The 26,985-nt window shown below is 44.0% G+C and overlaps 1 protein-coding gene across 7 annotated transcripts in view; it reads left to right on the top strand.

The window, feature by feature from the left end:
• LOC115125746 (arf-GAP with Rho-GAP domain, ANK repeat and PH domain-containing protein 1-like) overlaps nucleotides 1–26,985 on the top strand; it is a 183,461-nt gene that overhangs the window by 114,378 nt on the left and 42,098 nt on the right. For 6 of the 7 annotated variants that reach the window (XM_065024259.1, XM_065024261.1, XM_065024260.1 and 3 more), the window contains exons 14-20: nucleotides 6,695–6,869; nucleotides 7,588–7,722; nucleotides 11,253–11,388; nucleotides 11,628–11,730; nucleotides 19,171–19,366; nucleotides 19,739–19,784; nucleotides 21,789–21,952. In XM_065024259.1, coding sequence (XP_064880331.1) covers nucleotides 6,695–6,869; nucleotides 7,588–7,722; nucleotides 11,253–11,388; nucleotides 11,628–11,730; nucleotides 19,171–19,366; nucleotides 19,739–19,784; nucleotides 21,789–21,952 — 955 coding nt within the window. The remainder of the gene's footprint in view (nucleotides 1–6,694; nucleotides 6,870–7,587; nucleotides 7,723–11,252; nucleotides 11,389–11,627; nucleotides 11,731–19,170; nucleotides 19,367–19,738; nucleotides 19,785–21,788; nucleotides 21,953–26,985) is intronic. The other variant, XM_065024262.1, reaches the window with a different exon arrangement.

Raw genomic sequence — 26,985 nt, 5'->3', positions numbered from 1 at the left:
ATCCCTCTATTCTCACACCTCTTTCTCTCTATCCTTATCCCTCTATTCTCACCTCTTTCTCTCTATCCTTATCCCTCTATTCTCACACCTCTTTCTCTCTATCCGTATCCCTCTATTCTCACACCTCTTTCTCTCTATCCTTATCCCTCTATTCTCACACCTCTTTCTCTCTATCCTTATCCCTCTATTCTCACACCTCTTTCTCTCTATCCTTATCCCTCTATTCTCACACCTCTTTCTCTCTATCCTTATCCCTCTATTCTCACACCTCTTTCTCTCTATCCTTATCCCTCTATTCTCACACCTCTTTCTCTCTATCCTTATCCCTCTATTCTCACACCTCTTTCTCTCTATCCTTATCCCTCTATTCTCACACCTCTTTCTCTCTATCCTTATCCCTCTATTCTCACACCTCTTTCTCTCTATCCTTATCCCTCTATTCTCACACCTCTTTCTCTCTATCCCTATCCCTCTATTCTCACACCTCTTTCTCTCTATCCCTATCCTCTATTCTCACACCTCTTTCTCTCTATCCCTATCCCTCTATTCTCACACCTCTTTCTCTCTATCCTTATCCCTCTATTCTCACACCTCTTTCTCTCTATCCTTATCCCTCTATTCTCACACCTCTTTCTCTCTATCCTTATCCCTCTATTCTCACACCTCTTTCTCTCTATCCTTATCCCTCTATTCTCACACCTCTTTCTCTCTATCCTTATCCCTCTATTCTCACACCTCTTTCTCTCTATCCTTATCCCTCTATTCTCACACCTCTTTCTCTCTATCCTTATCCCTCTATTCTCACACCTCTTTCTCTCTATCCGTATCCCTCTATTCTCACACCTCTTTCTCTCTATCCCTATCCCTCTATTCTCACACCTCTTTCTCTCTATCCCTATCCCTCTATTCTCACACCTCTTTCTCTCTATCCCTATCCCTCTATTCTCACACCTCTTTCTCTCTATCCTTATCCCTCTATTCTCACACCTCTTTCTCTCTATCCTTATCCCTCTATTCTCACACCTCTTTCTCTCTATCCTTATCCCTCTATTCTCACACCTCTTTCTCTCTATCCTTATCCCTCTATTGTTGGCTCTGTGGGGTGTGTTTGTGAACAGAGCCCCAGGACCAGCTTGCTTAGAGGACTCTTCTCCAGGTTAATCTCCCTGTAGGTGATGGCTTTGCTATGGAAGGTTTGGGAATCTTTTCCTTTTAGATGGTTGTAGAATTTAAAAGGCTCTTTCTGGATTTTGATCATTTGCGGGTATCGGCCTAATTCTGCTCTGCATGCATTATTGGTGTTTTACATTGTATACTGAGCATATTTTTGCAGAATTCTGCATGTAGAGTCTCAGTTTGGTGTGTGTCCCATGTTGTGAATTCTTGGTTGGTGAGCGGACCCCAGACCCCACAACCATAAAGGGCAATGGGTTCTATAACTGGGTGAGCGGACCCCAGACCCCACAACCATAAAGGGCAATGGGTTCTATAACTGGGTGAGCGAACCCCAGACCCCACAACCATAAAGGGCAATGGGTTCTATAACTGGGTGAGCGGACCCCAGACCCCACAACCATAAAGGGCAATGGGTTCTATAACTGGGTGAGCGGACCCCAGACCCCACAACCATAAAGGGCAATGGGTTCTATAACTGGGTGAGCGGACCCCAGACCCCACAACCATAAAGGGCAATGGGTTCTATAACTGGGTGAGCGAACCCCAGACATCACAACCATAAAGGGCAATGGGTTCTATAACTGGGTGAGTGTACCCCAGACCCCACAACCATAAAGGGCAATGGGTTCTATAACTGATTCAAGTATTTTTCTTTTGCCAGATCCTAATTGGTATGTTGAATGTTTGATCTCTCGATCACTGTGTTCACAAACACACCCCACAGAGCCCCAGGACAGCAGCACAATTAGACCCAAACAAATCACGAGAAAAAAATATATAATTATTACCAATGTGTCAAGAAATTAACAAAAAAACTGAGCAAACTAGAATACTATTTGGCCCTAAACAGAGAGTACACAGCGGCAGAATACCTGACCACTGACTGACCCAAAATTAAGGAAAGCTTTGACTATGTACAGACTCAGTGAGCATGGCCTTGCTATTGAGAAAGGCCGCCGTAGGCAGACATGGCTCTCTTGAGAAGACAGGCTATGTGCTCACTGCCCACAAAATGAGGTGGAAACTGAGCTGCACTTCCTAACTTCCTGCCAAATGTATGACCATATTAGAGACACATATTTCACTTAGATTACACAGATCCACAAATAATTTGAAAACAAACCCAATTTAGATAAACTCCCATATCTACTGGGTGAAATACCACAGTGTGTCATCAGAGCAGCAATATTTTTGACCTGTTGGTCAACCAGTGAAGAACAAACACCATTGTAAATACAACCCATATTTATTTATTTTCCCCTTTGTACTTGAACTATTTACACATCGTTACCACACTGTATATAGACATAATATGACATTTGAAATGTCTTTAATCGTTTGGAACATCTGTGAGTGTAATGTTTACTGTTATTTTTTGTTCATTCCACTTTTGTTTTATCAAGTTCACTAGCTTTGGCAATATGTTTCCCATGCCAATAAAGCCCTTAAAATGAAATTGAATTGAGATAGACAGACCTGGCTCTTGAGAAGACAGCCTATGTGCCCACTGCCCATGAGGTGGAAACTGAGCTGCACTTCCTAAATTCCTACCAAATGTATGACCATATTAGAGACACATATTTCGCTCACATTACACAGATCCACAAAGACTTTGAAAACAAATCAAACAATGACCAACTCGTATGTGTTCGGCGAATTAACGCAGTCTGCAATCATAGCAGCAAGATTTGTGGCCCGTTGCCATAAGAAAAGGGCAACCAGTGAAGCGGTCTGCTCGGTCTCTGTCTGCTCGGTCTCTGTCTGCTCGGTCTCTCTGTCTGCTCGGTCTCTCTGGTGAGGTAATGCTGGAACATATGGATCACTTCCTGTCTCGTGTGTGTGATCCTCTGCTTTCCATGCGGGTAAAACCTTTGTTAGTTGGAGGGGGGAGGATCGAGGGAAGTGGTATCTGTAATCACTCTCTGATTACAAGACTTGCATGTTTTTGTTCATCTTTTCTGTAGAAAGGAGGACTGTAGCTAACTGAGTTATGTTTTCAGAGACACACCCAGGGTATAGAGTGCAGTCCACATGGTCCTCTGAAAAACGTTTCTCTCTCTGCCTCTCCAGGGGTTGTCTAAAAGTCTTGGGTTCCTCTCTCTCTCTGTGTGTGTGTGTGTGTGTGTGTGTGTGTGTGTGTGTGTGTGTGTGTGTGTTTGCAGATGTTTGAGGGCTGGAAGTCTTGAAGCACTTATTTCTCAGAGGCCTTTTTCTTATTTTCTTGCTCAGCCTTCCTGTGAACCGATTGGTTGCTATAGCCCACACCTGAGTGTGTGAGTGAATTCCTGATTCTGGTTTCCCTCATGTGACTGATGGGAGGGATATGAAGAAGAAACAGGCGAGGGAGAGTCGAGGAAGGGAGAGGAGAGTGCAGCTGTGTGTGTATGAGTTGTTGGTTCAGAGAGTGCAACTGTGTGGGTTGTTGGTTCAGAGAGAGTGCAGCTGTGTGTGTGTGGGGGTTGTTGGTTCAGGGAGAGTGCAGCTGTGTGTGTGTGGGTTGTTGGTTCAGAGAGAGTGCAGCTGTGTGTGTGTGTGGGTTGTTGGTTCAGAGAGTGCAGCTGTGTGTGTGGGTTGTTGGTTCAGAGAGAGTGCAGCTGTGTGTGTGGGGGGGTTGTTGGTTCAGAGAGAGTGCAGCTGTGTGTGTGTGTGGGTTGTTGGTTCATGGAGAGTGCAGCTGTGTGTGTGTGTGTGTGTTGTTGTTGGTTCAGAGAGAGTGCAGCAGCATGTGTGTGTAACTAGGTGGGTGTTACTGTGTTGGGCTCAGTGTGCTCAAGCTGGAAGGCTGCGTTGAGCTCAGCTGTAAAAACACCCTCCTTTCTTTCCTCCCTCCATCTCTCCTGGTCTCTCTCAACAGAGCAGTCTCTCCCTCACTGACTGCTTTCATTTCCTAGCCTGGTTCTGAGTTAACCTGTCCCCTCATCCCATATACTCCTACCCTGTCCCTGTACCCTAGAGGATTTTACCCTCCTGTCCCCTTACCCTGTCCCTTTCCCCTGGATGATTTTACCTCCCTGTCCCTGTACCCTGTCCCTACAACCTAGAGGATTTTTACCTCCCTGTACCCTGTCCCTGTACCCTGTCCCTAAAACCTAGAGGATTTTTACCTCCCTGTACCCTGGAGGATTTTACCTTCCTGTCCCTGTCCTCTTACCCTGTCCCTGTCCCTGTACCCTGTAGGATTTTACCTTCCTGTACCCTGGAGGATTTTACCTCCCTGTCCCCTTACCCTGTCCCCTTACCCTGTCCCTGTACCCTGGATGATTTTACCCTGTCCCTGTCCCTACACCCTGGAGGATTTTACCTCCCTGTCCCCTTACCCTGTCCCTGTCCCCTTACCCTGTCCCTGTACCCTTGAGGATTTTACCTCCCTGTCCCCTTACCCTGTCCCTGTCCCTACACCCTGGATGATTTTACCTCCCTGTCCCCTTACCCTGTCCCTGTCCCCTTACCCTGTCCCTGTACCCTTGAGGATTTTACCTCCCTGTCCCCTTACCCTGTCCCTGTCCCTACACCCTGGATGATTTTACCTCCCTGTCCCCTTACCCTGTCCCTGTCCCTACACCCTGGAGGATTTTACCCCCTGTCCCCTCAACCTAAAAGTCCTCAGATGTGTAATTGGTCTCAGTTGAGAAACACTTTAAGAGTGGATTGTTCTGAACCACAGCTCTGAGTCAAACTGCACCACTGCTTTGCCCAACAACAACAGGTGGACTGTAGGTAGGAGTAAGGTTTGGAATGTAGGCTTGTGTAATGTCCTAGGTTATGTGTCAAACAGGTGGGCTGTAGGTAGGGGTAAGGTTTGGAATGTAGGTAGGTTATGTGTCAAACAGGTTTGTTTGGAATGTAGGCTTGTGTAATGTCTAGGTTATGTGTCAAACAGGTGGGCTGTAGGTAGGAGTAAGGTTTGGAATGTAGGCTTGTGTAATGTCCTAGGTTATGTGTCAAACAGGTGGGCTGTAGGTAGGAGTAAGGTTTGGAATGTAGGCTTGTGTAATGTCCTAGGTTATGTGTCAAACAGGTGGGCTGTAGGTAGGAGTAAGGTTTGGAATGTAGGCTTGTGTAATGTCCTAGGTTATGTGTCAAACAGGTGGGCTGTAGGTAGGAGTAAGGTTTGGAATGTAGGCTTGTGTAATGTCCTAGGTTATGTGTCAAACAGGTGGGCTGTAGGTAGGGGTAAGGTTTGGAATGTAGGCTTGTGTAATGTCCTAGGTTATGTGTCAAACAGGTGGGCTGTAGGTAGGAGTAAGGTTTGGAATGTAGGCTTGTGTAATGTCCTAGGTTATGTGTCAAACAGGTGGGCTGTAGGTAGGAGTAAGGTTTGGAATGTAGGCTTGTGTAATGTCCTAGGTTATGTGTCAAACAGGTGGGCTGTAGGTAGGAGTAAGGTTTGGAATGTAGGCTTGTGTAATGTCCTAGGTTATGTCAAACAGGTGGGCAAACAGGTGGGCTGTTAGGTCAAACAGGTGGGAGGTAGGGTAAGGTTTGGAATGTAGGCTTGTGTAATGTCCTAGGTTATGTGTCAAACAGGTGGGCTGTAGGTAGGGTAAGGTTTGGAATGTAGGTTTGTGTAATGTCCTAGGTTATGTGTCAAACAGGTGGGCTGTAGGTAGGGGTAAGGTTTGGAATGTAGGCTTGTGTAATGTCCTAGGTTATGTGTCAAACAGGTGGGCTGTAGGTAGGAGTAAGGTTTGGAATGTAGGCTTGTGTAATGTCCTAGGTTATGTGTCAAACAGGTGGGCTGTAGGTAGGAGTAAGGTTTGGAATGTAGGCTTGTGTAATGTCCTAGGTTATGTGTCAAACAGGTGGGCTGTAGGTAGGAGTAAGGTTTGGAATGTAGGCTTGTGTAATGTCCTAGGTTATGTGTCAAACAGGTGGGCTGTAGGTAGGGGTAAGGTTTGGAATGTAGGTTTGTGTAATGTCCTAGGTTATGTGTCAAACAGGTGGGCTGTAGGTAGGGGTAAGGTTTGGAATGTAGGCTTGTGTAATGTCCTAGGTTATGTGTCAAACAGGTGGGCTGTAGGTAGGAGTAAGGTTTGGAATGTAGGTTTGTGTAATGTCCTAGGTTATGTGTCAAACAGGTGGGCTGTAGGTAGGAGTAAGGTTTGGAATGTAGGCTTGTGTAATGTCCTAGGTTATGTGTCACGATGTTCTAAGAAGATTCCAGAATTTAAGTGACCGACATAGGCCTACAGATTTTCAACAAAATACAATAAATATTGGCTGACTTCACATATGACTTTTTTAGTCATAACAGAAATGTATCATTATTTGAGGCACTGCCTGAGACCCTGAACAATGAATTCAGAAACAAGTTTACTAACACTGCTGTGGCACAGCTACAACGACAATCTGGTCACTGCTGTTTCAACCAAAAAGCTCCTACTCACCATAACATCATTCCATGGCAGCCAAGTTAGTTCCTCCTAGATAATACTGACAAAGTGATCATTTTCTGAATTTGAAACAATTATCCCTCCTACCCTCTCTTCCCCCACCCTCTCTCGCTCTCCCTCTCCAGGCCCTGTGTATAAACGTGCAGTGCAGTGATGTGCTGGAAACGTTGTGTCTGGTGTTCTGTGGAGCTGATGTGAACTGTTCTACTGGCCAGACTGACTGTCCCTCCCCCCTCTCCCTGGCACTCGCACACAACCAGAAACTACAGGCCCAGTTCCTCTCTCACAACCTCAACACAGGTACACACACACTCCTGTTGACAGATAACATGTTTATTCATATATATTCATATTCATTTGTATTCATTCACATATTTACATGTTGTTTATTCCTGTTGAATAATTACTGTGCATGTTTTATGCCTGTTGAATAATTACTGTGCATGTTTTATTCTTGTTGAATAATTACTGTGCATGTTTTATTCCTGTTGAATAATTACTGTGCATGTTTTATTCTTGTTGAATAATTACTGTGCATGTTTTATGCCTGTTGAATAATTACTGTGCATGTTTTATGCCTGTTGAATAATTACTGTGCATGTTTTATGCCTGTTGAATAATTACTGTGCATGTTTTATGCCTGTTGAATAATTACTGTGCATGTTTTATGCCTGTTGAATAATTACTGTGCATGTTTTATGCCTGTTGAATAATTACTGTGCATGTTTTATGCCTGTTGAATAATTACTGTGCATGTTTTATGCCTGTTGAATAATTACTGTGCATGTTTTATGCCTGTTGAATAATTACTGTGCATGTTTTATGCCTGTTGAATAATTACTGTGCATGTTTTATGCCTGTTGAATAATTACTGTGCATGTTTTATGCCTGTTGAATAATTACTGTGCGTGTTTTATGCCTGTTGAATAATTACTGTGCGTGTTTTATGCCTGTTGAATAATTACTGTGCGTGTTTTATTCCTGTTGAATAATTACTGTGCGTGTTGTGTGTCTGCAGAGCTGCCTCGTTCGGAGGTGACTGGGGACATGGAGCCTCAACACTATTCACCACAGCACCCAGTCACTCACAATGGCTTCCTTTTCAAGACCGCCTCCATGGTCCGGCCTATTACGGAGCGCAAGGCCAGGGAGGGTGAGCCAATCACACACACCCTAGTTTCTTGCTTAGTCCTCTTGTCCTTCCCCTAGTCCCTTCCCTTAGTCCCTTCCTCGAGTCCCCTAGTTCCTTCCCGTAGTCCTTTCCTCTAGTCCCGTAGTTCCTTCCCCTAGTCCTTTCCTCCAGTCCGTAGTCCCTTCCCCTAGTCCTTTCCTCTAGTCCCCTAGTTCCTTCCCCTAGTCCTTTCCTCCAGTCCGTAGTCCCTTCCCCTAGTCCTTTCCTCCAGTCCGTAGTCCCTTCCTCTTGTCCTTTCCTCTAGTCCCCTAGTTCCTTCCCCTAGTCCTTTCCTCCAGTCCTTAGTCCCTTCCCCTAGTCCTTTCCTCCAGTCCGTAGTCCCTTCCTCCAGTCCGTAGTCCCTTCCCCTAGTCCTTTCCTCCAGTCCCCTAGTTCCTTCCCCTAGTCCTTTCCTCCAGTCCGTAGTCCCTTCCCCTAGTCCTTTCCTCCAGTCCGTAGTCCCTTACCCTAGTCCTGTAGTCCCTTCCCCTAGTCCTTTCCTCCAGTCCGTAGTCCCTTCCCCTAGTCCTTTCCTCTAGTCCCGTAGTCCCTTCTCCTAGTCCTGTAGTCCCTTCCCCTAGTCCTTTCCTCCAGTCCGTAGTCCCTTCCTCTAGTCCCGTAAGTCCCTTCCCCTAGTCCTTTCCTCTAGTCCCGTAGTCCCTTCCTCTTGTCCCTCAGTCCCTTACCCTAGTCCTGTAGTCCCTTCTTCCAGTCCCTTCCTCTAGTCCCGTAGTCCCTTCCTCTAGTCCCTTCCCCTAGTTCTCTAGTCCCTTCTTCCAGTCCCTTACCCTAGTCCTGTAGTCCTTTCCTCTAGTCCCTTCTCCTAGTCCTGTAGTCCCTTCCCCTAGTCCTTTCCTCCAGTCCGTAGTCCCTTCCTCTAGTCCCGTAGTCCCTTCCCCTAGTCCTTTCCTCTAGTCCCGTAGTCCCTTCCTCTTGTCCCTCAGTCCCTTACCCTAGTCCTGTAGTCCCTTATTCCAGTCCCTTCCTCTAGTCCCGTAGTCCCTTCCTCTCGTCCCTTCCCCTAGTTCTCTAGTCCCTTCTTCCAGTCCCTTCCTCTAGTCCTGTAGTCCCTTCCCCTAGTTCTCTAGTCCCTTCCCCTAGTTCTCTAGTCCTCTAGTCCCTTCCCCTAGTTCTCTAGTCTATTCCCCTAGTTATCTAGTCCCTTCCCCTAGTTCTCTAGTCCTCTAGTCCCTTCCTTTGGTTATCTAGTCCCTTCCCCTAGTTCTCTAGTCTTCTAGTCCCTTCTAGTCCCTTCCACTAGTTCTCTACTCCCTTCTCTTAGTTCTCTAGTCCTCTAGTCCCTTCCCCTAGTTATCAAGTCCCCTCCTCTAGTCCCTTCCCCTAGTCCCCTCCTCTAGTCCCTTCCTCTAGTTCTCTAGTCCTCTAGTCCCTCCCTCTAGTTCTCTAGTCCCATCCTCTAGTTCTCTAGTCCTCTAGTCCCTTCCTCTAGTTTTATAGTCCTCTAGTCCCTTCCCCTAGTTCTCTAGTTCTCTAGTACCTTCTCCTAGTCCTCTAGTCCCATCTCCTAGTCCTCTAGTCCCTTTTCCTAGTCCTCTAGTCCCTTCCCCTAGTCCTCTAGTCCCTTCCTCTAGTTTTATAGTCCCTTCCCGTAGTTCTCTAGTCCTCTCCTCTTGTCCCGTAGTCCTCTAGTCCCTTCCTCTAGTCCCTTCCCCTAGTTCTCTAGTCTTCTAGTCCCTTCCCCTAGTCCCCTCTAGTCCCTTCCCCTAGTTCTCTAGTCTTCTAGTCCCTTCCCCTAGTTCTCTAGTCCCTTCCCCTAGTTCTCTAGTCCCTTCCCCTAGTTCTCTTGTCCTCTAGTCCCTTTCTCTAGTCCTCTAGTCTCTTCCCCTAGTCCTCTAGGCCCTTCCCCTAGTTCTCTAGTCCCGTAGTTCTCTAGTCCTCTAGGCCCTTCCCCTAGTTCTCTAGTCCCTTCCTCTAGTCCCATCCTCTAGTCCCTTCCACTAGTTCTCTAGTCCTCTAGTCCCTTTCTCTAGTTCTCTAGTCCCTTTCTATAGTCCCTTCCCGTAGTTCTCTATTTCTCTAGTCCCTTCCACTAGTTCTCTAGTCCCTTCCTTTAGTTATCTAGTCCTCTAGTCCCTTCCCCTAGTTCTCCAGTCCCTTCCCCTAGTTCTCTAGTCCCGTTCTCTAGTCCCTTCCACTAGTTCTCTAGTCCCTTCCACTAGTTCTCTAGTCCTCTAGTCATTCCCCTAGTCCCTTCCCCTTGTTCTCTAGTTCTCTAGTCCCTTCCTATAGTCCCTTCCCATAGTTCTATAGTCCTCTCCTCTTGTCCCGTAGTTCTCTAGTCCCTTCCCCTAGTTCTCTAGTCCCTTCCCCTAGTTCTCTAGTCCTCTAGTCTCTTCCCCTAGTCCCCTCCTCTAGTCCCTTCCTCTAGTTCTCTAGTCTTCTAGTCCCTTCCTCTGGTCTTCTAGTCCCTTCCCCTAGTTCTCTAGTCCACTAGTCCCTTCCCCTAGTTCTCTAGTCCTCTAGTCCTGTCCCCTAATTCTCTAGTCCTCAAGTCCCTTCCTCTAGTTCTCTAGTTCTCTAGTCCTCTAGTCCCTTTTTCTAGTCCTCTAGTCCCTTCCTCTAGTCACCTAGTTCTCTAGTCCTCTAGGCCCTTTCCCTAGTTCTCTAGTCCCTTTTTCTAGTCCTCTAGTCCCTTCCTCTAGTCACCTAGTTCTCTACTCCTCTAGGCCCTTTCCCTAGTTCTCTAGTCCCGTAGTTCTCTAGTCTAGTCCTTTCCCCTAGTCCCCTAATCCCCTCCTATAGTCCCTTCCCGTAGTTATCTAGTCCTCTCCTCTAGTCCCGTAGTTCTCTAGTCCCTTCCCCTAGTTCTCTAGTCCCTTCCTCTAGTCCATTCCCCTAGTTCTCTAGTCCCTTCCGTTAGTTCTCTAGTTCTCTAGTCCCTTTTTCTAATCCTCTAGTCCCTTCCCTTAGTTCTCTAGTTCTCTAGTCCCTTTTTCTAATCCTCTAGTCCCTTCCCCTAGTCCCGTAGTTCTCTAGTCCCGTAGTTCTCTAGTCTAGTCCTTTCCCCTAGTCCCCTAATCCCCTCCTATTGTCCCTTCCCGTAGTTCTCTAGTCCTCTCCTCTAGTCCCGTAGTTCTCTAGTCTAGTCCTTTCCCCTAGTCCCCTAATCCCCTCTTATAGTCCCTTCCCCTAGTTTTCTAGTCTTCTAGTCCCTTCCTCTAGTCTTCTAGTCCCTTCCTCTATTCTTCTAGTCCCTTCCCCTAGTTCTCTAGTCCCTTCCCCTAGTTCTCTAGTCCCTTCCTCTAGTCCCTTCCCCTAATTCTCTAGTCCCTTCCCCTAGTTCTCTAGTCCCATCCTCTAGTTCTCTAGTCCTCTAGTCCCTTTCCCTAGTTCTCTAGTCCCTTTCTCTAGTCCTCTAGTCCCGTCTCTAGTTCTCTAGTCCTCTAGTCCCTCCTCTACTCCCTTCCTCTAGTTCTCTAGTCCGAAGTGTGTCCTCTGTGAGGGATGTCCTCTGTGAATAATATTTCCTCTGGTTGCTCTTGTCTCTGCAGAGTTCAGTCGTCGCTGGTGTATGTTAAATGATGGGAACTTTAGTTACTATGAGAGTGACAAGACCTCCACGCCCAACGGTGCCCTGAAGTCTACAGAGATAGTCTGTCTGTCTGTCAACACACCAGAGAGACATGGGTACCTACCTAACACTAGTCTTCCATCACTCTAAACCAGTCTTTTTAACAATCTCTCTCTCTCTCTCTCTCTCTCTCTCTCTCTCTCTCTCTCTCTCTCTCTCTCAGCTATGACCATACGTCTAAGCTTAACAATCTGTCTCTCTCTCTCTCTCTCTCTCTCTCTCTCGCTCTCTCTCTCAGCTATGACCATACGTTTAAGCTTAACAATCCCTCATTCTCTCTCTCTCTCTCTCTCAGCTATGACCATACGTTTGAGCTGTACTCTGACTCAGAGCGTCTCTATCTGTTTGGAACTGACGACCAAGACAGCCACAAGGAGTGGGTCAAATCCATCACCAAGGTAACCACACACTGCCCCTTACCTAGGTAACCACGCATATTGACGTCACCTCTGTCAGTGGTTCCCAATCGTTCTCCCCTTAAATTAGTGGATTTGGCTATTTCAGCCTCACCTGTTGCTGACCAGTGTATGAAATCGAGCACACAGCCATGCAATCTCCATAGACAAGCATTGGCAGTAGAATGGCCTTACTGAAGAACTCAGTGACTTTCAATGTGGCACCATCATAGGATGCCAGTTTGTCATATTTTTGCCCTACTAGAGCTGCCCTGGTCAACTCTAAGTGCTGTTATTGCGAATATAAATGTCCAACAGCAACGTCTCAGAAGTGGCAGGCCGCACAAGCTCACAGAACGGGATCACTGAAGCGCGTAGCGAGTTCAAATTATCTAGTTCTCTAATCCTCTAGTCCATTCCTCTAGTTTTATAGTCCTCTAGTCCCTTTCCCTAGTTCTCTAGTCCCTTCCTCTAGTCCCTTCCTCTAGTTTTATAGTCCTCTAGTCCCTTCCTCTAGTTTTATAGTCCTCTAGAGTCCCTTTCCCTAGTCCCCTAGTCCTCTAGTCCCTTCCTCTAGTTTTATAGTCCTCTAGTCCCTTCCTCTAGTTTTATAGTCCTCTAGTCCCTTCCTCTAGTTTTATAGTCCTCTAGAGTCCCTTTCCCTAGTCCCTAGTCCCCTAGTCCTCTAGTCCCTCCAGTTTTGCCTCTGGATGCAATGTCAGCACAATAACTGTTCGTCGGGAACTTCATGAAATGGGTTTCCATGGTCAAGCAGCCTGAACAATACCAAGCTTCGGCTGGAGTGGTGTTGGACTGGAGCAGTGGAAACACATTCTCTGGAGTGATGAATCACGCTTCACCCTCTGGCAGTCCGATGGACTAATCTGGGTTTGGCAGATGCCAAGAGAACGCGACCTGCCTGAATGCATAGTGCCTACTGTAAAGTTTGGTGGAGAAGGAATAATGGTCTGGACTGTTTTTCATGGTTTGGGCTAGGCCCCTTAGTGCCAGTGATATACTACAGGAAACAATGACGTTCTAGATGATTCCGTGCTTTCAACTTTGTGGCAACAGTTTGGGGAAGGCCCTTTCCTGTTTCAGCATGACAGTGCCCCCATGCACTTGTTGTAACTTTAATGTGTTACAGAGTTAATGTTTAAGTTAATTCATGGAGCTGTATCTAAAGATATTTCTTTACAGTTGTTTACATATGTAATTGTATTGAATTACGCTTTTGACTGCAAGTTCCAGAATGCCTTGCGACAGGAATGAGAGAGAACGCGCCAGTTATGTGCAGGTGCAAAGTGATTAAGCTGACTTTCCGCTAGCATCTTACCTGCATTGCTCTGTAGAATCTAAAGTTGTTAAACGTAACGTGAACAAGTATTATTTACTCAAAAGAAGTCATTACTTTGAAGACAGTTAATCTAAAACGCACAAAGTGAGGTCCATACAGAAATAGTTTGTTGCGATCGGTGTGTAAGAATTTGAGTAGTTTGCACAGAGGCCTGACCTCAACCGCATCGAACACATCTGGGGTGAATTGAGCCAGGCCTAATCGCCCAACATCAGTGCCCGACCTCACTCATGCTCTTGTGGCTGAATGGAAGCAAGTCCCTGCAGCAATATTCCAACATCTAGTGGAAAGCCTTCCCAGAAGAGTGGAGGCTGTTATAGCAGCAAAGGGGGGACCATCTCCATATTAATGCCATGATTTTGGAATGAGATGTTGGATGACTTTTGGACATGTACATTTCTCAATTTATTTAGTGGTAATGACCTCCATCTGATCCATCCTGCAGATCATCTATTTTCTGTGACAAAAAGCTTTTATATATTAAATAGAGTTTCTTTGAAATATTGTCATAGTTCCTTACTCATGATACAAATGACTTTCGTGATGTTCACCCGTCAAACATTACAAATGTAACAACAGCCTGGAACGCATTGGACTTGAAAAAACATACTGATGTAACCATGTACCATTTAATGTTTATTTGACGACCACTAGTGTTCCCAAGTCAACAACCCATATGCATTCCACACATTTATTAGTGAGTGTTCCCAAGTCAACAACCCATATGCATTCCACACGTTTATTAGTGAGTGTTCCCAAGTCAACAACCCATATGCATTCCACACGTTTATTAGTGAGTGTTCCCAAGTCAACAACCCATATGCATTCCACACGTTTATTAGTGAGTGTTCCCAAGTCAACATTCCATATGCATTCCACATGTTTATTAGTGAGTGTTCCCAAGTCAACATTCCATATGCATTCCACACGTTTATTAGTGAGTGTTCCCAAGTCAACAACCCATATGCATTCCACACATTTATTAGTGAGTGTTCCCAAGTCAACAACCCATATGCATTCCACACGTTTATTAGTGAGTGTTCCCAAGTCAACAACCCATATGCATTCGTTTATTAGTGAGTGTTCCCAAGTCAACAACCCATATGCATTCCACACGTTTATTAGTGAGTGTTCCCAAGTCAACATTCCATATGCATTCCACATGTTTATTAGTGAGTGTTCCCAAGTCAACATTCCATATGCATTCCACACGTTTATTAGTGAGTGTTCCCAAGTCAACAACCCATACATTCCATAGTGTTCCCAAGTCAACAACCCATATGCATTCCACACGTTTATTAGTGAGTGTTCCCAAGTCAACATTCCATATGCATTCCACACGTTTATTAGTGAGTGTTCCCAAGTCAACATTCCATATGCATTCCACACGTTTATTAGTGAGTGTTCCCAAGTCAACATTCCATATGCATTCCACACGTTTATTAGTGAGTGTTCCCAAGTCAACATTCCATATGCATTCCACACGTTTATTAGTGAGTGTTCCCAAGTCAACATTCCATATGCATTCCACACGTTTATTAGTGAGTGTTCCCAAGTCAACATTCCATATGCATTCCACACGTTTATTAGTGAGTGTTCCCAAGTCAACAGTCCATATGCATTCCACCGTTTATTAGTGAGTGTTCCCAAGTCAACATTCCATATGCATTCCACACGTTTATTAGTGAGTGTTCCCAAGTCAACATTCCATATGCATTCCACACGTTTATTAGTGAGTGTTCCCAAGTCAACAACCCATATGCATTCCACACGTTTATTAGTGAGTGTTCCCAAGTCAACATTCCATATGCATTCCACACGTTTATTAGTGAGTGTTCCCAAGTCAACATTCCATATGCATTCCACACGTTTATTAGTGAGTGTTCCCAAGTCAACATTCCATATGCATTCCACACGTTTATTAGTGAGTGGTCCCAAGTCAACAACCCATATGCATTCCACACGTTTATTAGTGAGTGTTCCCAAAAAATGAAAAAGATTTGGAAAAGTGTCATGGCACACCAGTAATTTGTTTTGCACACCGGTTGGGAACCATTGGCCTAGGTGCCCACTCACATTGACCATTATCTAGGTCAGGGGTCCCTTTCAGCATTGGGGAACATCCTGCGCACCTCCTTGCGAACGCGCCTCATCTATTTCTATTTTGCAGGTTTAAAGCTTATTTCCTGCAATTCGACATATTTTGTCATGGGGTGCAAAGAAAATGTTGCAGTTTTTAAGCTAATTTTCTTGCAATTTTATATATTTTGCAATGTCTAATGTGTTTTCTGAGTGACAACGAAATACAACAATAAATATGGGCAAAAACCCATTTTTAACATTAGCTGACATGGGACCTATTAAATCCCACAACTGTCCCAGATTATGTTTGGAATATTTATTTCTTGCACAGAATAGAATAGGTCGACTTTTGTACTATGGGGGGTAGTAGATTGACTTAGGCTAGTGCTTTTACTGTTCGTTAGACCTACACATCTTGTTGGCTGACAAAAAGTAAATGTGGACAGTTCTTCCAATTTTTTCAATATGAATTAGATAATGACATGCGCAGTTGCGTCCCCAATGTGTCTGTCTTAACTTGTAGCCTGTGAGAAAGACCGGATCGCTGCACACTCAGGGAGAAGGGCACAACTCAGTACTCCGCACCGCAAAAGGCATTGATTTTTTTAGGGTGCACTAGGGGCCACAAAGGGGATGCCGCTGGGAAATCCTAGGCATTATGAAGTGCTTGTCGAGTTGTGATTGAGAGACTATTGGAGTGTGTACAGCCGGCTCAATAAACAAAGTAGAGCTCATGCCTTTCAATATACTTTTTTCAAATCATCATTACTCATCATGCAGCTTTACAATGTATTACACATCACAACAGCCCAACGTTTGTAGAACATCTGAAGTTACATTAATAAATGGAACATATAGGAGGACCTGTTTCTTTGTTCAACTCTCAACACAGCAGCTGCATGTGCACACTGCCTCAAATCATTTGGAGAAAATATTTGTATTTTATTCTGCTTTGTTCAATTGTATTCTTCATACTATAAAATAATGCCATGGAATTATAAGCAGATCTTGTCTTCTTTATGAGTGTAGCCTACAGCCATATGGCACAGCCAGATCAGGATGTAACATAAGGACAACTAAATGAACTAGTGTAGCCTACAGCCATATGGCACAGCCAGATCAGGATGTAACATAAGGACAACTAAATGAACTAGTGTAGCCTACAGCCATATGGCACAGCCAGATCAGGATGTAACATAAGGACAACTAAATGAACTAGTGTAGCCTACAGCCATATGGCATAGCCAGATCAGGATGTAACATAAGGACAACTAAATGAACTAGTGTAGCCTACAGCCATATGGCATAGCCAGATCAGGATGTAACATAAGGACAACTAAATGAACTAGTGTAGCCTACAGCCATATGGCATAGCCAGATCAGGATGTAACATAAGGACAACTAAATGAACTAGTGTAGCCTACAGCCATATGGCACAGCCAGATCAGGATGTAACATAAGGACAACTAAATGAACTAGTGTAGCCTACAGCCATATGGCACAGCCAGATCAGGATGTAACATAAGGACAACTAAATGAACTAGTGTAGCCTACAGCCATATGGCATAGCCAGATCAGGATGTAACATAAGGACAACTAAATGAACTAGTGTAGCCTACAGCCATATGGCATAGCCAGATCAGGATGTAACATAAGGACAACTAAATGAACTAGTGTAGCCTACAGCCATATGGCACAGCCAGATCAGGATGTAACATAAGGACAACTAAATGAACTAGTGTAGCCTACAGCCATATGGCATAGCCAGATCAGGATGTAACATAAGGACAACTCAGAGTATGTTATTCTGTTCTTCTGAAATAGACTACATTTTGTTCATATCATGTTTCTTTAAACGTGTCTAAAATAAATAATGGATTTATTCTGAAGGTGTAGGTTATATTACATAGATTTATTAGACTTTTCAAATGTGTAAATATGTGGGTCATGATAGTATTATGACAGGTTATGTCAGCTTTTATGACATGGTTATGACCGTACCAAAAATTATTAGGCCATCTAAGTGGTCATTTTCATGATGGAAAAACTGTTTTTTTGTGAACTTAAATTACCAAAACCAGATAAAATATATATATTTAAATAATACCATCTGAGAAACAGCTAGCCAGTCATGGAGAATCTAAAAAAACGGGTACTCAGGCCACATGCCTGTTGATTTAGTTATAATGTTTGAGCAGAGGAACACAGCATTAGCCCAGGCAAAATGCATAGAATTGCAGGAAATTAGCTTTAAAACCGCAACATTTTCTCACAGCTCCATGCCAAAATGTGTAGAATTGCTGGATATTAACTTTTTTTTAAATACAGAAGGTTTTCTCCGCTCAATTGATTTTAAGTTGCAGAAAATGAGCTTTAAAACAACAAAAGTGTTTCTCCACTGCCAAGATATTTGTACCTTTCTAACTAATATATTTTCTAACACTGACTATCGCCTAGGTAACCACTCACACTGACTATCGCCTAGGTAACCACTCACACTGACTATAGCCTAGGTAACCACTCACACTGACTATAGCCTAGGTAACCACTCACACTGACCATAGCCTAGGTAACCACTCACACTGACCATCGCCTAGGTAACCACTCACACTGACCATCGCCTAGGTAACCACTCACACTGACCATAACCTAGGTAACCACTCACACTGACCATAACCTAGGTAACCACTCACACTGACCATAACCTAGGTAACCACTCACACTGACCATAACCTAGGTAACCACTCACACTGACCATAACCTACGTAACCACTCACACTGACCATAACCTAGGTAACCACGCACACTGACCATAACCTAGGTAACCACTCACACTGACCATAACCTAGGTAACCACTCACACTGACCATAACCTAGGTAACCACTCACACTGACCATAACCTAGGTAACCACTCACACTGACCATAACCTAGGTAACCACTCACACTGACCATAACCTAGGTAACCACTCACACTGACCATAACCTAGGTAACCACTCACACTGACCATAACCTAGGTAACCACTCACACTGACCATAACCTACGTAACCACTCACACTGACCATAACCTAGGTAACCACGCACACTGACCATAACCTAGGTAACCACTCACACTGACCATAACCTAGGTAACCACTCACACTGACCATAACCTAGGTAACCACTCACACTGACCATAACCTAGGTAACCACTCACACTGACCATAACCTAGGTAACCACTCACACTGACCATAACCTAGGTAACCACTCACACTGACCATAACCTACGTAACCACTCACACTGACCATAACCTAGGTAACCACGCACACTGACCATAACCTAGGTAACCACTCACACTGACCATAACCTAGGTAACCACTCACACTGACCATAACCTAGGTCACCACTCACACTGACCATAACCTAGGTCACCACTCACACTGACCATAACCTAGGTAACCACTCACACTGACCATAACCTAGGTAACCACGCACACTGACCATAACCTAGGTAACCACGCACACTGACCATAACCTAGGTAACCACTCACACTGACCATAACCTAGGTAACCACTCACACTGACCATAACCTAGGTAACCACTCACACTGACCATCGCCTAGGTAACCACTCACACTGACCATCGCCTAGGTAACCACTCACACTGACCATAACCTAGGTAACCACTCACACTGACCATAACCTAGGTAACCACTCACACTGACCATAACCTAGGTAACCACTCACACTGACCATAACCTACGTAACCACTCACACTGACCATAACCTACGTAACCACTCACACTGACCATAACCTAGGTAACCACGCACACTGACCATAACCTAGGTAACCACTCACACTGACCATAACCTAGGTAACCACTCACACTGACCATAACCTAGGTAACCACTCACACTGACTATAACCTAGGTAACCACTCACACTGACCATAACCTAGGAAATCAAGGCTCAGCTGTGTGATGGATCCTTAAACATATTTAACTCCCCCTCTTCTCCCCAGATGTTTATTCCGTCCAATGCAGAGGCTCTGTTGAGACTGAGCTTTGAGCGGATTGGCCGGCTGAAGTACAAGGACGGGTTGAACCTACAGAGCCCTCGGGTTGGCTGGTTTGCGCTGGTTGGCTCCTCCCTCCATGCCTACCTGGAGGACAGTGAGGAAGAGGAGGAGATACACCTACGCAAACTACAGGAGCTCTGTGAGTACGCACATGCACACACACACATACACACTTCTTCTATTCTCGTGGGGACCTAAAATGTATTTCCGTTTAAATTCCTATTTTCCCTAACCTTAGCTCTAACCCTAATTCTGACCCCTAACCGTAGCTCTAACCCTAAATCTGACCCCTAACCTTAGCTCTAACCCTAAATCTGACCCCTAAACTTAAAATAGCCTTTGTCATCATGGGGACGTGGGAGGTGTCCCCACAAGGGAGAATATTCCTTGGTTTACTATCCTTGTGGGGACAGTTGTGGATTTCAGGTCCCCATGAGGATAGAAGAACAAGACCATACACACACACTGTTTGTACCACCATTAAATGGTTCCAAATGTGTGTTTGTCCCAGCGATCCAGCAGGAGAATGAGGTGCTGGTTCTGGTGGAGAGAGGCAGGTGAGAGGATGATGCTGCCACATGGCCTCTGACTTTTTAACAACATTTATGTTTACTTTCTCTTTATTGTTTGTTCAGGGAAATGGATGAGTTGAAACAGGACTGAATAGGTGGCAAAATGAGATGGTTTTAATGTGTAGACATTAGCGCTATTACAGTTGAAGTCGGAAGTTTACATACACTTAGGTTGGAATTATTAAAACTAGTTTACATACACTTAGGTTGGAGTTATTAAAACTAGTTTACATACACTTAGGTTGGAGTTATTAAAACTAGTTTACATACACTTAGGTTGGAGTTATTAAAACTAGTTTACATACACTTAGGTTGGAACACAATTGTTTACAGACAGATTATTTCACTTAAATTTCCCTGTATCACAATTCCAGTGGGTCAGAAGTTTACATACACTAAGTTGACTGTGCCTTTAAACAGCTTGGAAAATTCCAGAAAATTATGTCATGGCTTTAGAAGCTTCTGATAGGCTAATTTACATAATTTGAGTCAATTGGAGGAGTACCTGTGGATGTATTTCAAGGCCTACATTCAAACTCAGTGCCTCTTTGCTTGACATCATGGGGAAAATCAAAAGAAATCAGCCAAGACCTCAGAAAAAAAATTGTAGACCTCCACAAGTCTGGGTCATCCTTGGGAGCAATTTCCAAATGCCTGAGGGTACCACGTTTGTTTGTACAGATGAACAATAGTACGCAAGTATAAACACCATGGGACCACGTAGCCGTCATACCGCTCAGGAAGGAGACGCGTTCTGTCTCCTAGAGACGAATGTACTTTGGTGTGAAAAGTGCAAATCAATCCCAGAACAACAGCAAAGGATCTTGTGAAGATACTGGAGGAAACAGGTACAAAAGTATCTATATTCACAGTAAAACAAGTCCTATATCGACATAACCTGAAAGGCCACTCAGCAAAGAAGAAGCCACTGCTCCAAAACTGCCATAAAAAAAAGACAGACTACGGTTTGCAAATGCACATGGGGACAAAGATTGTACTTTTTGGAGAAATGTTGTCTGGTCTGATGAAACAAAAATAGAACTGTTTGGCCATAATGACCATCGTTATGTTTGGAGGAAAAAGGGGGATGCTTGCAAGCCGAAGAACACCATCCCAAACGTGAAGCACAGGGGTGGCAGCATCATGTTGTGGGGGTGCTTTTCTGCAGGAGGTACTGGTGCACTTCACAAAATAGATGGTATCACGAGACAGAAAAATTATGTGTATATATTGAAGCAACATCTCAAGACATCAGTCAGGAAGTTAAAAGCTTGGTCGCAAATGGGTCTTCGAAATGGACAATGACCCCAAGCATACTTCCAAAGTTGTGGCAAAATGGCTTAAGGACAACAAAGTCAAGGTATTGGAGTGGCCATCACAAAGCCCTGACCTCAATCCCATAGAAAATTTGTGGGCAGAACTGAAAAAGCATGTGTGAGCAAGCAGGCCTACAAACCTGACTCGGTTACACCAGCTCTGTCAGGAGGTATGGGCCAAAATTCACCCAACTTATTGTGGGAAGCTTGTGGAAGGCTACCCGAAACGTTTGAACCAAGTTAAACAATTTAAAGGCAACGCTACCAAATACTAATTGAGTGTATGTAAACTTCTGACCCATGTGATGAAAGAAATAAAAGCTGAAATTAATCATTCTCTCTACTATTATTCTGACATTTCACATTCTTAAAATAAAGTGATGATCCTAACTGACCTAAGACAGGGAATTTTTAATAGGATTTAAATGTCAGGAATTGTGAAACACTGCGTTTAAATGTTTTTGGCTAAGGTATATGTAAATTTCCAACTTCAACTGTATATTGACCCACTAAAGAGGTTTCATTCCTTCCTCTACCTCCCTCTCATTCTACCTACCCCCCTATCTCCCTGTCTCACTCCCTCCCTCTCATTCTTCCTACCCCTCTTCTCCCTCCCTCCCCCCTCCCTCCCTCTTATTCTTCCTAAACCCCCTACCTCCCTCCCTCTCTCCAGGACACTGTACATCGAGGGGGAGAGGAAGCTTGACTTCCAGGGTTGGTGTGTGGGCATCCAGAAAGCAGCAGGCAGTGCAGGAGACTATCTTAGTCAGCAGCAACTAACTGAGGCCGACATCCCTGTTATAGTGGACCGCTGCATTGACTATATCACACAGTGCGGTAAGAGTGTGTAGCTGTGTGTGTAGCTGTGTGTGTTGCCTCGTGACTGTAATAGCGGGAGTTCTGGCTCACAGAGACCGAGAAGCAAAGGTCAACAAATCAGCACTGTTCTCTCTCCCCCCCTCGCGGTCATGTGTTAACTCTCCTCTCTCTTTCTCCCTGTAGTTTATTTCCTATTATGACTCACTGGTCTTTCTGGAGATCAGGCTGTTCCTGTTGGGTTCTGGGTAGTTTATCCTGTTTCGTGTTTGGCTGCGTTTCAAACTCAAAGTAGACAGCCCTCAACCCTAAACCCTCAGCCCTTGAATGATACTTTACATTGTCACATCCGTGTGTGCCTTGCCCAAGCGAGTGCCCAAGGGAGTGAGAGTGATGATTGGAGAGGCAACGTACTTGGTGGAAATCTTCAAGTTGAGCTTAAAAACAACTAACCTAAAGCTATTAATGTACCTAGCAAGCTAACGTATCTAGCCAGCACTCCTGTCAGGTAGCTAGCTACAGTTACCCATAGCTGGCTAGCAAGCTAACGTATCTAGCCAGCACTCCTGTCAGGTAGCTAGTGTTGATAAAAGGATATTAGAAGGGTGAGCCGGTTAAGGATCGATTCAGACCAGGTGTTAAAATTGTACGACAAGCGACAGTTTATTTCAGAGGGAGAATATCTGGTACACGTAAATACGGCTCTTCCGTTAGTTCGTGTTGGAACAGCAGGCAGAGAGAGCGTAAACAGTCAGCACAGCTCTTATATACGTCACAGAAAGTAGGTTGACCCTAGGAAGATCGGATCTCCGGATTGGTTCAGCTGGTTGTAGTCTGTAGTCTTCCGCCATTGGCTCAGTTGTCTGTCCGTCATCGTAGGATCTTCTTCGGGCACACAGTGTTCGGTTAAAAAAGGGAGATTATGTGTGTAATGTGGGAGCTATCCTGTAGGGGACCCCACAGGCTTTACTGTGAAAATACGTTGCTATGTGTTGTCTCAGTTATAACAATGCAATAGCCATGTATTTAGCAGTAGGTTGGTCTCCTGCATAATAGCAATTCTTTACAAAACCCTCTCTTCACGTCTCACCAGAGACGTGACACAACCTAACTAGGTCCAGACACAAAGAGAAACTTCTCCCAACAGGACTATGAAATAAGGCACGGTATTAAACAGAAATAGATATTTATGTATTACCATCATGTTCTCCATTCAATCCCACTCTGTACTAAGTTGGCTACCAGCCACCTAGGAACTTACAACCCTCATTTAACAGAGCGGAGAACAGCTCAAAATAAAAGTAAAATGATTGTCCACATTGGCCCACTTTTTCCAGCAGGAAAAAGTTGTGATACCCTCTCTTCACATCTCCTAAGAGATGTGATATAGTCCAGATACATTACTCCAAGCAAAAACGAAGACATAATCCAAAAAGGAAAAATATCCTAAACTAGGTATGTCTATCCGGAAATGGCCCACAAAGAAAAATAATTTCCCCCTCTTCCCATCCCAGATGGGACACGACATACAATGGAGAAGCTTAATCAATAAAAGCAACTGGATCCCCCTTTTTACTCCTGCTAGGGTGTCACTCAATTATCCTTTATTTCAGCAGTCATAGCATTTCATGAAAATAATAAAAAGTTTATTACTAATAACAAGTTATATATGCCTTTGTTCCCCCCAAGGGTGTCACTTATCAAAAACAGGATAAAACTTTATTGTTATTGACATGTAAGATGTAGGATAAAACTTTGGTCATGGAAAACAGAGTAAAGAATTATTAGAAACCATCTGGTCCTCTCAGCTACTCCTATCCTGTACCAGGTGGTACCAGTCCCATCCTCCCCTGAAAGAATGCGTCCGTATCAGCATCGCCAACTGGAGCATCAAGCAAAGGCATATGCCTGAAGCCCTCACCACATCTGTAACAGACTTGTCAAAACACGGTATGATGCAAGCAGCACATCACATCAATAACAAATAATACAAGAATTAGGGTCAGAAATCCAGTAACCATCCTACCAGTGCACTTACCAAACCAGGCCAAGAGAACAGACTCCTCCACCCCCCCGTGGACCTCATCTTAGCAGATAGTGCATCAACCCCGCCTTAGATTGTGAAGTTTAAAAACTATCATCTGGACTGGTATTATTAGGAATATATGTGCAACATTGTTTACCGAACATCTTGCAGACGTCCCCCTGACTGGCAAGAAGCATATCCAAGGCAAGTCTATTCTGTCTGGAAACCCCAAATGTGGCCTCAAGCTGTTCAGACATACTAGTGAGTGCATCACGAGAGTAATTCACAAAACGCTGTTGATTATAGTAGATATAATTAATCCATGCAGTCTGTCCAGCATCCACCATGGCTGGACCCATAGTAGGTAGTAAGTGCCAGAGTCCATCATTCCTACCCAAGGCCTGAAACTCATGAGGAATCCCCACTGGCACTCCCAACAGGTTAGTGTGTATGTCAACTACATCCTCTGTCCATGGAGCACTACTACATCTGTCTCCCATGGGATGGAATGTTTTCAGGTCCCCTGGTTACAGAACTCAGCAGCTGTTCAGCAACAACATCAACAATGGTCAGTGGAATTATCAAACTGGTCAGACCACACGTACCTTGCCATTCTCCTCTAAGAATGGGTCTCAGCACTCTTTTGGCTCCACTCATCCAACATACATCAGCCAGACCACTAGTTTGGTTTAGGCCTGTAACTGGCCAAGTGGAATTAATGGTTATGTTACTCCTGCAATCAGCTTCAGGCAATCTCCCATAATCAATGCCATTACCTGTACCCGTGATGCACTCGTAATTGCCCCCATATGCCTCAACACCCCAAGAGGCCCGATGAGGAGGTACTGCAGGAAACACAAGGCTCAAAGAGGAACAGAGGGTTGAATTGGGCTTAACCTGGTAAAAACTTCTCAAAATACACAACCACCCCTCTCCTTCTCCTACAGCAAATGGGTGTAGCCAGAACAGGTCTAGCATAACTTCAAATAATACAGTCCTTTCTTCTCAGGGTTTTAGCTGTGTACCTCATATAAGACAGCCACAAATTGTCCCTACTATCAAAACCAGTCTCAGTTTCTAATTGATCAATAGCCGAATAGTCTCTAACATTAATTACCTGAATGGTATTTTTAACACAGTGGTGGTAGAGGAGTGTGTCCGGTTACCTCTGGTCTTGGCAGTACCTTAATAGAAAACACACCCATCATGTCTGTCCTCGTCCTTTGTAGTCCGAGGGTGTGAGTGCCTGCATCAGAGAGCTTAATAGTTTTGATGGTTAGTAGGATTTCATCACCTTTACAAAGTTCAACATTGCTCCCAGGTTTCCCCATATCATGGAAAACCTATCCACCCTTGTGGGATCCTCCATGCTATAAGGATACCCTCTTCTCCAATCCTAGAACTGTCCGAAGTCGGTTACCGCGTAATCTCTATTCTAACTTCTTATCTACCCAGATCTAGGGATCTCTTATGCTTATTTTGGAACAAAATACACATCATTTAGCCAGAGCCAGACACATCTTCACTTCTATGAACAAAAACAGGGGTGATAGGACAGGTAGGGTTACTTCATTCGAGAGTTGGCCCCCGGAATTCTGTTAATTCCAGTTCTTCTCCCGAACTCTGTTTATTGTCCGACAGTGAAAAAAGTGTCTTACCCTTCCGCCGTGCGATATGAATCTGGGTAGCTCTTTCAGCTAGCTGTCACCAGGGGTCTTCTATGGTCCCCAAGCCTCTGGGACTGGATTGAGTGACTTCACCTGTAGTTCACCTGTAATGCATAAAATCCTGGACATACAGGCTTGGTTAACAAACAATTTCTCATATGTTTTATCTGATTATATCTTTAACTTCTATTCCCAATTGTTAGCTTACATTTTTTTTTTTTTGTTTCCTATCCAATAAGCCCCATCCTATCCTAGACCACAATTTACCCATCCCCCTTTTGATACCTGACTCTGCCCAGGTATCAACCTTACCTACTCTAAATAATGACTTAGGTAAGATTAGTATATTATCTTTATGTCTGACATCATCATGAAGGAGCCCCTTTTAGTTTTCCACATGTCCAATTCTCCCTTGGGCGTCAATCCAGTACCAATTCCCTGTCAAGTTTCTTATCTACTTAAGAACTATCTGCGCTACTTATATATTTTCTTAAATATATATTTACCAATTTAAACCTTTTCTCTCATATTTCTCAAATACCACTAAGCTTCTAACTGTTTGACTTTATCCAAAATCATGTCTATGAGTGTCAATCTCTAAAGTCCTTACATTTCCTTAATCAACCTAACAATAATCCTAAATCATCACAGATGTCCTATATACCTGTTAAATTTAATACTATTTCTTTTTTTTTTTTTTTTTTTAAACCCCCAATGGTCAAAAAAAAATCTAAACAAATGCTTATCATATCAAAATCCTTCCTTCAAGGACTCTCAGTATTCTATCTGACAATAACATGAATTTAATATATGTTGCAGAGTGCAGAATTCCTTGTCTACAGTGATTTATCACCCCTAAGAACTGAAACTTATTTTTCTATGTAATTCCCTGCCCTATTGGCTTAATATATATCCTATCCTAACCTCCTAACCTAAACTCCTTTATAATGAATTTACCTTAAAACTAGTACTCAATATGACCACATTCATTATACCAATGACTCTCCCCCAAGGCTGATCAGACCTTAGAAGACAGTGATGATAAGGTCCATGAGTCAACCCACCCTTTTATAGTCAAGTTCTATACTACACTAGACATATTAAAGAACCCTTTATCCTTAAAATCCAAATTCACTTGTGTAATTTAAAACTCATAAAATAAAAACTCATAAAGTTCCATATTTAAGCGTGCCTCTTTAAAATACCCTTGCACCAAAACAAATAGTCCTAACAAATGTTTTATGTGTATATATTTGCAAACCTTAATGATTAATCAAAACTTCCAGGCCTTTCCAATTTGGTCGTTTATGGCCTCATTCTCCCCAATATTATAATCCCTGATATTTAATAAAAATAACGTA

Source organism: Oncorhynchus nerka, linkage group LG11 (genome assembly GCF_034236695.1).
Source record: "Oncorhynchus nerka isolate Pitt River linkage group LG11, Oner_Uvic_2.0, whole genome shotgun sequence".
In the NCBI taxonomy this organism is placed as follows: domain Eukaryota; kingdom Metazoa; phylum Chordata; class Actinopteri; order Salmoniformes; family Salmonidae; genus Oncorhynchus; species Oncorhynchus nerka.
This window is presented reverse-complemented; position numbering and strand designations above follow the sequence as displayed.